At 52.2% G+C, this 13488-nt stretch overlaps 5 protein-coding genes across 5 annotated transcripts; 4 read left to right on the top strand and 1 right to left on the bottom strand.

Annotated features, from left to right (window-relative positions):
- Positions 1–1223: 1223 nt before the first annotated feature.
- On the top strand, positions 1224–2453 carry BO83DRAFT_382915 (DUF3431 domain-containing protein). Its single transcript, XM_025532343.1, has one exon. It carries the CDS (start codon positions 1259–1261, stop codon positions 2426–2428), a length of 1170 nt encoding a protein of 389 aa, XP_025382840.1. The 5' UTR covers positions 1224–1258; the 3' UTR covers positions 2429–2453.
- Positions 2454–3724: 1271 nt separating this feature from the next.
- BO83DRAFT_403415 (tannase/feruloyl esterase family alpha/beta hydrolase) lies at positions 3725–5373 on the top strand (the record flags this gene model as incomplete). Its single annotated transcript, XM_025533616.1, has 2 exons — positions 3725–4055; positions 4139–5373. The coding sequence occupies 2 exons, from the start codon at positions 3725–3727 to the stop codon at positions 5371–5373; spliced, it is 1566 nt and encodes a 521-aa protein (XP_025382841.1).
- Positions 5374–7419: 2046 nt separating this feature from the next.
- On the top strand, positions 7420–8496 carry BO83DRAFT_164947 (uncharacterized protein). The gene has a single exon (XM_025526350.1). It carries the CDS (start codon positions 7503–7505, stop codon positions 8091–8093), a length of 591 nt encoding a protein of 196 aa, XP_025382842.1. The 5' UTR covers positions 7420–7502; the 3' UTR covers positions 8094–8496.
- chsC (chitin synthase C) lies at positions 8456–12033 on the top strand. The gene is made up of 5 exons (XM_025526349.1): positions 8456–8904; positions 8956–9370; positions 9430–9791; positions 9902–11578; positions 11643–12033. Exons 1-5 carry the CDS (start codon positions 8818–8820, stop codon positions 11778–11780), a joined length of 2679 nt encoding a protein of 892 aa, XP_025382843.1. The 5' UTR covers positions 8456–8817; the 3' UTR covers positions 11781–12033.
- A 265-nt stretch (positions 12034–12298) lies between these two features.
- Positions 12299–13072, bottom strand: BO83DRAFT_371494 (uncharacterized protein; the record flags this gene model as incomplete). The annotated part of the gene is made up of 1 exon (XM_025529936.1): positions 12299–13072. The coding sequence occupies one exon, from the start codon at positions 13070–13072 to the stop codon at positions 12299–12301; it is 774 nt and encodes a 257-aa protein (XP_025382844.1).
- Positions 13073–13488: the final 416 nt, after the last annotated feature.

The following is a 13488-nucleotide window of genomic DNA, read 5'->3' on the forward strand; positions in this document are numbered from 1 at the left end:
GTCGTAATCAAAATCAACCATTCTTGAAGCTGATCGCCAAGCACGCCCAGTCCGGTCCACAATCCGGGAACCCGCCGAGTGGCTGCCATCAAGGTTTCACAAGAAAGGACCGAGCCGAAGCCACCCCGAGTGCAGGCCACACACAAAGAACTCTAACCTTGTGCTGCAGTCAGAACTGAAAGAAAGATACGGGACCTGCAGCGGTTGATGCAGTTAGATGGACGAGACGGGTCACATCACCTGCAGGGCCGCGTATGCCCCAGAGGGGCTTATCTTGGGCCGTTGACTGGTGGCCACGCGGCAGGGATGTTTGATCTTTATTTGTTGCATGTGCTGGAGTAGCTTGTTTAAACGTGGGAATCGGTATTGTACCGAGTGGTTGCTAATATAGACTTCGTGGTAAGGTGAGGATCATGCGTACGATGCAGCCGACACGCTTGCTATCATATCGACGTCTTTCAAGGGTCCACACACGGAGGTTCCCACCTTTGCGGATCGTATTCTCCGGGAAGCATGACTCCCAAACATCTTTGAGTGTTGACTCTTCAAAACAATACCCTCGAGTAGCCCAAATTTATTGGTGCCATCGGCATATACCTCAGGACAAAGGTTGGCTACACAGTCGTCACTAACAACCACAAAGCGAAGTAATCTTCGCATACGACTCTGACAATATTATATTTCACGGTAGATCTATGCTGGCAATGCATTCCACTTCAGAAAGACATACCTCTGTGCGCGGTATAGGTGAGAGGAGATATGCGCTGCACCTAATCGAGCATCATCCATCTCAGTCATTTAGCCGCCTGTTAATTCTGAAGGTCATCTTCGGACCCCATCAGCACAGACCACAGAACCCCATCTATAGAGAACATCTTTGCTATTGATTGAACGCTGTCTGTATGTTTTTGAGCGAAAATCAGATGATGCGGAAAGCCGTAGATCGTGCGAAGGATTGGCGGGCATCTTGTGAAGCACTGTATCTATCTTCAACAAATAGAAGTATGGAATTCTTGGCACAAATTCGGCTGCCTTAAGGCCATCATATGTATTAATTGATATGTTCTGGATTTATCCCCATATTCTCTTGTACAGACAAGCAATACTAATGCCGATCATCCGCGGGATTCCGAGTGGTTCGTTCTGCCGCTTAGTCAGGACGTGCAGCCACAATCCCCAACGCATTAGAATTGGAGATAACTAGCGATAATTTAATTCCATCTGATCTGCTGCCTGTCGCCTATAGCAGCACCTCATCATGAGGCGCCGGACCCGTCGCAGTCTCTTCCATCTGGCCATCTTCGCCGGAATCCTCGGCCTCATCCTCTTCCTCAACCGGCCATCCCCTCCCGGTCGGCCCTTCGCCTGGACCACCATCACCTATGAGACGACCGCAAAGCAACTCCCAGAAGCCCGGGGCCAATGTCCCGGGCTATCCAAGACAGACAAGCCCGTCCTGGTCGTATCGCGAGTCACAGCCGATGCCTCGGACTGGCTCGCACCGCTCGCAGAGCAATATCATCTCTGCGTCTACACAGCAGACGCACCACTCGATCCCCGTAGCACGCACTTGCAAGTGCCCGCTAACCGCGGCCACGAAGCAATGGGCTACCTGACCTTCCTGATCGACAACTATGCCCAACTACCCGCCACGGGGATGGTATTCGTGCACGGGTCCCGCTGGGCCTGGCACAACGATGCGCCAGACTATGACAACGCGGCCCTGCTGGCGGCGTTGAACATCTCGGCTGCCCTCGCCCCCTGGGGATACCACAATCTCCGCTGCGACTGGAGCGTCAGCACATGTTCCCCCAAGACACCCGCGCAGGGTAGCTTGGAGCTGTCTATGCAGTCGGTGCTTGAGCCATGGAGCGCGCGGACGGCCTCCGACGTGGCACTGCCAGGTGCACTGGCCAATCTATTTGGCAAAGACCAGATCAGCTTGGAGCTGGAGAGCGCGCGGGTGCAACTTGGTCGCAACGACGCGGTGCGCGCTCAATGTTGCGCGCAGTTTGTGGTCAGTCGCGAGAGCGTCTGGCAGCACACGCGGGACGAGTACATCGCGCTGCGCCAGTGGCTGCTAGATGGCAGCGACGATGCCCAGTCTGGAGCAGGAGGAGGGGAACGACGATCCCCGTCGGCCCGCCGAGCAGCACCACGGGATGATCGCATTGCCGGTCGGATATTGTCGTACGTATGGCATATCTTGTTCATTCGGCGCGGTGCTCTTCACACCGATGGTGGATCAGCGGCGATCGACCTGGAGCGCTTGAATAGCATTGCATGTCCGCGGGCGGACGAATGCTATTGTCGGTTGTATGGTCGGTGCAATCTGGGCCGATGCAATGCCGGTAGTTGCTTTGGGCAGTATCAGTTGCCTCCGGATTTCAAGGTCCCTGCGTGGGTGACTGAGAAGGGAGGGGCTTGAAGCAGACAGTGTACAGTGGTTGGAGTCATTGCTCATATAAAGAAAGATCTTTAGAATGAAAACATTTACGTTGTATCCCTTGCTTCCCTTTGTGCCCTGTCTTGAACGAGTCACATGAGAGTCGCCTGAGGCATGATCATATTATTTCCTCAGGCATACAGGCCAGCTATGTTCCTGCATGCAGGCTCTCAGAGGATATTGAAAAGCCCTCATTCCCAGCATCAGGCAACAGAATACTCATTCCACCTTCCATCGTCTACCTCTCCTACTCCGTCCATGCTTGCAGACCTCCATCCTTCAGAATTAATTAATTGTCTTCTCCCCCATGCCGATCGCTGATGATCTATGACCCACTGCGGGGTATTAACACGGGTTGTGCTTCCTGCTCTCCTCATTTTTGCCTTCCTCCATAACATTGGCAATTTGGCATCCCAATCATAGCGTGCCAACCCCGGTCAGTTCTTAATTGAAGTGGAGACGCAAGGGTTCAGTGCGGAGTAACAACTACCGACCGGGGTATTTTCCCTCCCCCTTGTTCTGCTTCAACATGGGTTCGTGGGCCTCTTCATATCCCATAATGAGCAATTACTGAGAACAGATCTACTGGAACAGGAGGGTATGCGAATAACAGGAATTGTCTAACTAAAAGGAAGACTTGAAACGAGAAGTCGAGGGTATACACCGATAGCAGTAGCCTGGACGTTCGTCCACAAAGCGCAGGTCCGCAGAAGGATCAGCTGCCCGACGAAAAGCTTATACACGGCACCCCGTATGAACCGACAGCTCACTGTCGCCCATACAATCCGCCGATGTATGCACCAGGTATGGTACAGGGCTAGGAGGATACCGAGGCTCCATGGCCCGGCCCGCTTCTCACCTGCCGTGATCTTCTGCCGGTCTATCGAAACTTTCTTTCCCAGGGACTCCTGGCTTCTCTCACTGGCTTTTCCGGGGTAGCCACTGACAATTGCAATACATTTCCGCATCACTCGCTCCCCAGATCAGTATTATGTGGAGTCGATGATTGTGGGTTGTAGTCGAATCACCGACGTTCAGGCCGTTCCAAAACGCGGGGAAAAGCAAACATGGTCACAATGTCTCCGAAGATGATGTCGAGGCTGGTCACTAGTCCATCACATTCCGCAATGTGTCTTGCAAGAAGCAAAAATATGGAACCGCCCTGATGATCACTACCTATAAGAAGAGGAACCTCCCTGTGACTCCGTTTCTCGTGTTCTGCACAGGAGCGTCCCATCTTCCCTTCTCATTGTGTCGCTTCCACTCTGAGCTTGCAGAATGAAAGTAGCTAGTCTCCTATCCCTGGCATTGCCTGGAGCAGCCCTCGCTGCGAACGACTCCTTCCAGTCACGTTGCAATGATTTTCAGAACAAGATCGACATCGCCAATGTCACCGTCAGATCGGTCGCATATGTTGCTGCGGGGCAGAACATCTCCCAAGCGGAGGTCGCCTCCGCGTGTAAAGCATCGGTGCAAGCCAGTGTTGACCTGTGCCGGGTGACCATGAACATCTCCACGTCGGATCGCAGCCATCTCTGGGCTGAAGCCTGGCTGCCACGAAATTATACCGGTCGCTTCGTGAGCACGGGGAATGGAGGTCTAGCCGGATGTGAGTGTCGCGCCCAATTTTTGGGCTGTGGTCTCCCCGTAGATCGCACACTTTATGAAGGAATTTGCTGATTTCCATATTAGGTGTCCAAGAAACGGACCTCAACTTTGCAGCCAACTTCGGTTTCGCCACCGTGGGCACCAACGCTGGACATGACGGGGATACGGCCAAATACTTTCTCAACAACTCGGAGGTTTTGGCCGACTTTGCATATCGCTCAGTGCACGAAGGTACCGTGGTGGGTAAGCAACTGACTCAATTGTTTTATGATGAGGGGTACAACTACTCCTACTACCTGGGTTGCTCCACCGGTGGCCGCCAAGGTTACCAACAGGTCCAACGGTTCCCCGACGATTATGACGGAGTGATCGCGGGCTCCGCGGCAATGAACTTCATCAACCTGATCTCCTGGGGCGCCTTCTTGTGGAAGGCGACGGGGTTAGCCGATGATCCAGACTTCATCTCTTCAGATCTGTGGTCCGTAATCCACCAGGAGATTGTTCGTCAGTGCGACCCGGTCGATGGGGCTTTGGATGGGATCATCGAAGACCCTGACTTCTGCGCTCCGGTCATCGAGCGGTTGATTTGCGACGGGACTACCAACAGCACCTCTTGTATCACGGGAGCGCAGGCAGCGAAGGTCAACCGGGCCTTGAGTGACTTCTATGGCCCCGACGGGACCGTGTACTACCCGCGCCTGAACTATGGGGGTGAGGCCGACGCGGCTTACCTTTACTTCACGGGGTCGATGTACAGCCGGACCGAGGAATGGTACAAATATGTGGTCTACAACGACACCAACTGGAACTCCAGCCAATGGACATTGGAGAGTGCCAAGCTGGCCCTGGAGCAGAATCCGTTCAATATCCAGGCGTTTGATCCCAACATCACGGCCTTCCGGGACCGGGGAGGCAAGCTGCTGTCCTACCATGGCACGCAGGATCCCATCATCAGCTCCACGGACAGCAAATTCTACTACCGGCGGGTAGCGAATGCGCTGAATGCCGCGCCGTCCGAGCTAGATGAGTTCTACCGGTTCTTCCAGATCTCTGGCATGGGCCACTGCGGCGATGGCACGGGAGCATCGTATATCGGCCAAGGATATGGCACGTACACCTCCAAGGCGCCCCAAGTCAACCTGCTGCGCACGATGGTGGACTGGGTGGAAAACGGGAAGGCGCCAGAGTATATGCCGGGCAACAAGCTCGATGCGAACGGATCTATTGAGTACATGCGCAAGCACTGCCGATATCCGAAGCATAACGTTCACACGGGGCCGGGAAACTACACCGATCCTAACTCCTGGACTTGTGTATAGTTAGCGATGGTTCTCGTTTGGGTCACAAGTAGTTAGTGCAGTGTTGAAACCTTATCAAATGCCCTGTCGTATATCGTTTCTAGCTTCCTTCTAGCAAGTAAATATATGTAGAGATGCGCTGATCGCAGACAATTTCAACATGCATTCCGGGTGACTAGTAGCTGAGAGAGATGCCACCATGATAGTATTGAAACTGGCATCCAAGACAGACGACCAAGTCCAGAAAAGGCAGGTGCGACCGATGCGGAAGGAACGAACGGGATGCCGACTGCTGTAGACGCCTGAGGCCACAGCTCTTGAAAATGTTGCTGCCTGGACGAGAGAGATAAGCAATTACTGAGATCACGTGGAGGTGGAGCTAGTGGCTCTGGCCGGACTCGGACCGAGATCCCGCTGATTCAGCAAGCCAAGACCGCGAATCGGTAAATCCTCCCCCCGCTCAAGCTTCCATGCAGAAACAATCCGATGCAAATCATCATATCCGTTTCAGCTCTTCAGCTATGGCCGTCACTATCTACGAAGCAGTATGCTTTTCCAATGCCACCCAGGAGTCTTCGAAAAATAATTTCCGACACAAAAGGGCTTCCGGAAACCAACGTCAATGGCTGCCGACATTCCACCACATCTGACATTTGGGTTCGGCCAAGCCACGTCTGAGATTGCTTGTGTGCAAAGCTTGGCTTCACAGCTGGCAATGAGCAATACTACTGCTGCTATCTCGTCTCTCATAGGATGTCCTGTATACCTTTTGCATGCATGATTTTCCGTACGGTTCAACATAATAGTGGCTTGGTCAGGCAACACGGCTATTTATTCACTTTTCTCTTCTTCGTCTTATCCACCTCCTTCAGGAACTATTTACAGGGTTGATAGTATAAATAGATTTCGACTAAAATAGTACCGAGCACTCCATACCGATTACTACCAAGAATATCGCCCTGAGTCCCTAGTTCTACCCTTGTGGCTTTGCATTTCTCCATTCTCGTCGGCAAATCATCCATCAAGAATTGAGTCGAGTCATTCGTCTTCATGATGGTGGTGAACACCCATTGGAGGCAATATATATATCCGCCATCCCTGCGGAACAGCCATACTGAGTGGATAAATTGAGACATCCACACCAAAAATAGCAGTGGAATACTGAACAAACAATTCTCTCTTATTTTTGGAGCCTACGATAGTCAATTGTTGTGCTCTTAAACCTACCTATCTTAGAAACCTGGTTGTGAATGCGCGGTGCTAACTGTCAAATGTCCGAATATGCGTGAGACATGGACGGCCACGGAGCGCCACGCCCAAGGGTGATCCGCCCGTGTGTGGAGCCAGCCAGTCGAACGCTGGGAACGTTGCGACTCAGTTACCAACTTGGCAACTACGTACTACGACTAACTAGTCGGAGATAGGTAGTTCGTAATCCCCCACTGTTGTGGTGCCTCAGGCGAGAGGATGAATCCTGGAAGACTATTTACCCCCTTCGCTTGGAGATTGGACCGTTGCTCCATAATTGTCGTATTGCCAAGATAACATTCAAATTCTCTGCCCTCGAGAGGAGGGTCGGACAAACGAATATATAAGAAGAAGACCTTCGACACCGGAAAACCCAGGTTCAACATTTGAAGTCAGCCTGATGGGAGCCTGTCAGTCCGCCGTTTTGGCCGAGCTGATTGCTGCCTGGCAAACGAGTGGTGATTGGCCTAAGAGCTTGACACTGACCCCCTTTCAATTCCCCCTTTAGTGCTCGCTCTTCATGTCAGAGACGACGATACTAACCACCCGAGACGAGGAAGGTGACCTGGCTCGGATGGTGAAACTGGCGTTGCCTTGGGACCTGTCACTTTGGTTTCTGATAATCTTACAGCCTTACGTTGAAAACGAGTCAGCGCAACTACATGATGATGATGGTTCATTCTATTCTATCGCGCGCAAAAGAGCAATTGCGCCAAAAAGGTTTTCTCAACGATGACAATCATGTCCTCATTCTCTTTAGTTTCTGCTCTGTTGGCTTGACTCCTTTTTTTTTTTTTTTTCTTTTTTTTTTTTTTTTTGCCGCTTCTCTGTATCTTTCCTCTCAATTTCCCCCCCTTCTCAATCCAGTCCATTGAACTTACCTGAATGGGAACTTGCCGGAAATGGAATTTTGCGTGGCCGAAAATCTCCACTGTGGATCACGCGATTCTTCGCTGGCCCCAACGGCAGCCAATCATGATAGGATTATAGCTCGCTTGCTCGGAAAATTGGCCGGGCCGGGGTCCACCGGCTGCGCGTCTTTTCGGGGGAACCTCTGCTTCTTTCGCCTTGTTCACCTTCATTTCCACTTGCACCTCGTCTTTCCATCCGAACTCGCATATTCGCATGGTTGCTCGGTCTTAGCTACCATAGTCGCTCAGACTAAATCGCCGCTAGTAGGCATCCTCATTCTTGGGTCCAATAGGATTGCTCCGGACTTCGTCATCCACTGGATCCGATCCGGGAACCATGACAGTCCGCCGAATTTTCTCGACGCCCACCTTCAACGCCCGCCCATCACATCATCCTGTCTGCCCCCTCCTCCGTCTTCGTCGTCGCAATCGTTTTCCACCGTCAACGCGGCCACACACACTTCGCCTCTTCCTGCCCAAGAGCGCTATGTTGGAACCCTTTCTGTATTCTCCGTCGAGTCCGAGGGAATCAGGGTCATGAGCCCGTATAAATATATCCCGTCGACCATGGGTATCCGTTGATGGAGGTGGTCCCCCGGATAAGGATTTTTACTCCCGGTGGAGCCAGGCTGCTGACGACAAGAGATCTTAAACATCCCGCTACCGACAAGTCAGGACCGTCGCTGGCCATTTCCAGTTCCTGTGCACTGCCCGGCGTGGCTATAATGCTGGTCTGCATTGTTCCTGGCGGGCCAAAAAGGAAAATTATCCTGCTCCCACTGCGACGGACAAGCATCTTCTGGCTACTATTCTGGTATCGGGCCCCCCCCGGTCCGCCAGATATATCGCACACTGTAAACACGCATCCTCCGTCGAATTATCGCCACTACTCTTCAAGGCTTAGACTTTCATCCCCCGCCATCTCGTCCTCTTATTTGCCCTGTCCCGTAGCTGCTTCGTCCCCTCCCCCTATATATAGTTTCTTGGGCACGTATCCAATGGTCCATGGGTGCTCCACTCCTCTAGCAGTTGGTTTATCTACGCCCTAGCCCAATTGACGGTTGCGTGGTACCGTTGTTGTCCCCAGCCCATTTTTTTCCCCCTAGGCCCTCTTTTTCTTCCCTCCTTTGGGGGGGCTTCTGTTTATTTTTGTGCCCTTTTTAATTTTGCAGTGTTATTTTTGGGATCCTTCTTTGCCCAGCCCCAGAACCTCCCTAGAACCCTCGTTATACTTTTACCCTTTCCCTGTTTGCCTCAAGAAGACCACCCGTCGCAACTTCCGGCAATCCCATCTTCAACCTTCAAGATGGGTACGCCGACACATCCATACTCGGCCCATTCGCCGCGGGAAAGCGAAAGCAGCTACTTCTCCCACACGTCTCCCCCCCATGGTGTGAGTGTGTCCTGTCCAGCTGGCCACCCGTTCACTACCTAACCGTGATAGCTCCAAACTTACCACTCCGAGCAACATGAGCACGACGAGCAGGAACAGTCTCTGCTGGAGCGCAACAATTCCAGTCACTACGGCACGCCCTTCGATGATCCTGCCGTGTCGACAGACTCCATCCGTCGCTACACTCTGCACGACGACGGTCCTGCGGTCTTCGCCGCTCCCCCTTACCAAGAATCCGAAGCCGCTTCCGAAAACACCTTCCGTGCCCGGAGCAATGGCGACAAGGCTTCCCGTGAAGGGAGTCGCGCGGGTGCCCTGCGCCGTTACGGAACGAGAAAGATCAACCTGGTGCAGGGTTCCGTCCTGAGTATTGACTACCCGGTGCCGAGTGCCATTCAGAACGCCATCCAGCCCCAATACCGGGATGCGGAGGAGGCCTTCTCCGAAGAATTCACACACATGAGATGTAGGTGCCATGCGGTTTTGCGGAGATGGTCAATTGTCCGGCTGACCAAAGCATCGCAGACACGGCCGCCACTTGTGATCCCGACGAGTTCACACTGCGCAACGGTTACAATCTCCGGCCGGCTATCTATAACCGGCATACTGAGTTGCTGATCGCCATCACTTACTATAACGAAGACAAGGTCTTGACCGCGCGTACCCTTCACGGTGTCATGCAGAACATCCGTGACATTGTCAACTTGAAGAAATCCGAGTTCTGGAACAAGGGTGGCCCTGCTTGGCAGAAGATCGTAGTCTGTTTGGTTTTCGATGGTATTGAGCCATGCGACAAAAACACACTGGATGTGTTGGCGACGATTGGTATCTACCAGGATGGAGTCATGAAGAAGGACGTTGACGGGCGGGAAACCATCGCCCACGTTGTAAGTTTTGCTTCTTTCCACTTTCCTCCGCTGCCGCCGTCATGCAGACCGCCTTAGGACCATCGGTGATCGGCACCGCAAGGAGTCCGATTGTGTACTGACCGTCGCAGTTTGAATATACTACCCAATTGTCCGTCACTCCGACGCAGCAGTTGATTCGGCCCCAGGGCAATGAGTCGACCAACTTCCCCCCGGTGCAGATGATCTTCTGTCTCAAGCAGAAGAATAGCAAGAAGATCAACTCCCACCGCTGGCTGTTCAACGCCTTCAGTCGGATCTTGAATCCGGAAGTCGTCATTCTGCTGGATGCCGGTACCAAACCCGGTCATAAATCTCTGCTTGCTCTCTGGGAGGCTTTCTACAATGACAAGACACTTGGTGGAGCCTGCGGTGAGATCCATGCGATGCTGGGACAGGGCTGGCGCAAGGTCCTAAATCCGCTAGTCGCTGCGCAGAACTTCGAGTACAAGATCTCTAATATTCTTGATAAACCCCTGGAAAGTGCATTCGGTTATGTCAGTGTCTTGCCTGGTGCATTCTCTGCCTATCGATATCGCGCTATCATGGGCCGTCCGCTGGAACAATACTTCCATGGAGACCATACGCTATCAAAGCGTCTTGGAAAGAAGGGTATTGACGGCATGAATATCTTCAAGAAGAACATGTTCCTGGCCGAGGATCGTATTCTCTGCTTCGAATTGGTGGCCAAGGCTGGGTTCAAGTGGCATCTCAGTTACGTCAAGGCGTCCAAGGGTGAGACCGATGTTCCGGAAGGTGTGGCCGAATTCATCAGTCAAAGACGTCGTTGGCTGAACGGTTCTTTTGCCGCTGGCCTGTATTCCATCATGCATTTCGGTCGTATCTACCGCAGTGGTCACAGTATCATTCGCATGTTCTTCCTGCACATTCAGATGCTCTACAACGTCTGTCAACTGATCATGACCTGGTTCTCCCTTGCTTCTTACTGGCTCACTAGTTCCGTCATCATGGATCTGGTGGGTACGCCGGCTACGACTAACAAGAACATAGGTTGGCCATGGGGCAACAAGGCGTCGCCCATTGTCAACAACTTCGTCAAATACGGTTATGTCTGGGTTCTTACGCTGCAGTTCATCATGGCTTTGGGTAATCGGCCGAAGGGTGTCAAGATTCCTTACATCCTGTCCTACCTTTACTTCTCCCTCGTCCAGTTGTACGTCCTCATCCTGTCGTTCTACCTGGTCGTGGGTGCCTTTAACGGTGGTATGATGGACTTCAACTTCGACGAAAGCGTTGGCACATTCCTTGCCTCGTTCTTCAGCTCCAGCGGCGGTGGTATCGTCCTGATCGCTTTGGTCTCCACCTACGGAATCTACATCATTGCGAGTGTCCTGTATATGGATCCCTGGCACATTATCACCAGTTCCTGGGCCTACTTCCTGGGTATGACGACCTCGATCAACATCTTGATGGTCTACGCGTTCTGTAACTGGCACGACGTTTCATGGGGTACCAAGGGTGCGGACAAAGCCGAGGCACTGCCTTCTGCGCAAACCAAGAAGGACGACGACAACAAGCAGAACTTCATCGAGGAAATCGACAAGCCGCAAGCTGATATCGACAGTCAGTTCGAGGCAACGGTGAAGCGGGCGTTGTCGCCGTGGATCGAGCCAGAGGAAGACGGCGGCAAGAGTCTGGACGATGCGTACCGCAACTTCCGTACTGTGCTCGTGTGTCTGTGGGTGTTTAGTAACCTGCTCGTGACGCTGTTGATCACCGCCACTGGAGTAGACAAGATGTGTCTGACGGTACGTTCCATCCCTTTTCCTCTGGTAAAGCTATGACTCATAACATCATCTAACGAACTTCCAGAACACCTCAACCACCCGTACATCCTACTACTTCGAGGTCATTCTGTGGATCACGGCCGGTCTGTCGCTATTCCGTTTCATCGGCTCGCTGTGGTTCTTGGGCCGGTCGGGTATTCTGTGCTGTGTGTCCCGGCGCTAATTGCGATCGCGCTGGGAAAAGAGAGCGCGCCGAGACCTATTTCGCTATGTACCTATCCACCTACCTCCCTATCCTGCATGATTATGTCGTGTTATCCAGCGCGTGGTTTCATGGGATTGTACGTTTATGGACCTGTTTGAGTGTTGTTCTATTTTGCCTTCTATGCAATGATAATAATAGAGCGGTTTTTATCTATTAGTGAAAATGTTGGAATTTAGAATAGCTGAGATGATTGATAAAAGAATGACATGACCATATTGCATACTACCAGTTCACCGTGAGCGCAGAGTATTGAGATTCAACGGATACTATTCCCATTCGAAGAAAGAAAACAATAGCGCCAATGTAACCACAAAATCACCAGCTGTCAGCAGAACAACCAACCATCCAAGCCCAGACCCATCGGCCTACCCAGCCAAAGCCAGAGCCAGCTCCAGCTCCAACTCCAAGCATACTAATCAACCCCACCCAAAGCTGCAGAACGTAGTTCCAATAAACCTTCTCATAGGGAACCACCGCTACCAACCATTCCATTCATCATCCTTCTTCCCCAATGCCTTCTTCACAGTGGCACACCCCTCCACATCACCCGCATGGGCCTCAAGAAGCGCCTCGAGCGACAGCCTAGTAATATCGCACACTTCCTGAGATGAGATATTGCCCACCTCAATCTGCAATTCCAGACAAGCCTCATGGAAACACTGAAGCTTCGCACACACTGCGTCCATCTCGGTCCGAACGTCCTGTGCTTGCTCCCCGAGAGCCATTAGCTTAACAGCGATATCCTGAAAGGCCTTGAGGTTCTTCTCATAGACCTTCTCGCCTTGTTTGATGATGTTGAGAGCGGTGTCTACCCAGGGTAGATTCTCGCGAGTACCACCCCAACCGTCGGACTTCTGCTCGAAGGGCCTCCACTCACGGAGGTCGTCTTCGGTGCAGATGGTGGAGTCCGCTTCGGCAGCGGCGGTGGCGGGAGTGATTGCGGATTCGAATTGTTCCACCAGGACCTTGAGATTGGCGAGGAGGTGGGCGGGAATGGTAGGCTTGGTGGTGGTGGTCGAGGTAGTGGTAGTGGTGCGCTTCGTGTCACGGGTTGCAAGTGTAGGGGAAAGTATAGGACGTTTCTTCTTGAAAGGGGAGCTGGAAGTTGGCCAAACATCGGAGGGTGCGGCGGAGGTGGAGGAGGGAGTCATGGCGAAGGGGAACTTGGTCGATGCGGCACGGTTGGTCAGGGCTTTGGAGAGGGAGTCCTTAAAGCTCCCACGTTTAATATTGGTTTTGGTGTCGTCCATTGTTGATGGAGATGACTTGGGGTGGTTGAGGTAGAGGATGGTGATTTAGAATATGAGGAGATTGGAAGAGAGAGAGAGAGAGGTGTGAGTTGATGGAAGAGGGAGGAAAGAAGAGAGGAAGAGATGAAGGGGCCTTTTAATATAGGCATTCAGTGTTATTTGAGTGGAAGGATCTTGAAGTTAATTTGTGGCCGGGGGACTAATTCACTTCGTTCTTCTTCACTTGAAGGGGAGTGCTTTGTAGATGTTGGGAATGCTTGCAATAATCACGCTTGATGGCCATCCTGATGAAAGACCAAGTACCCAGTCAAGGCGCTTGTGTGTATTGTACTATTCGTGTTTGAGTTACTGCATTTAGATACCATCTAGGTCAATGTATACTACTGCTCAACTGGAAAATGCCAGCTTGACTTTCA

Source organism: Aspergillus eucalypticola, assembly GCF_003184535.1.
Source record: "Aspergillus eucalypticola CBS 122712 chromosome Unknown BO83scaffold_39, whole genome shotgun sequence".
Classification (NCBI taxonomy): Eukaryota; Fungi; Ascomycota; class Eurotiomycetes; order Eurotiales; family Aspergillaceae; genus Aspergillus; species Aspergillus eucalypticola.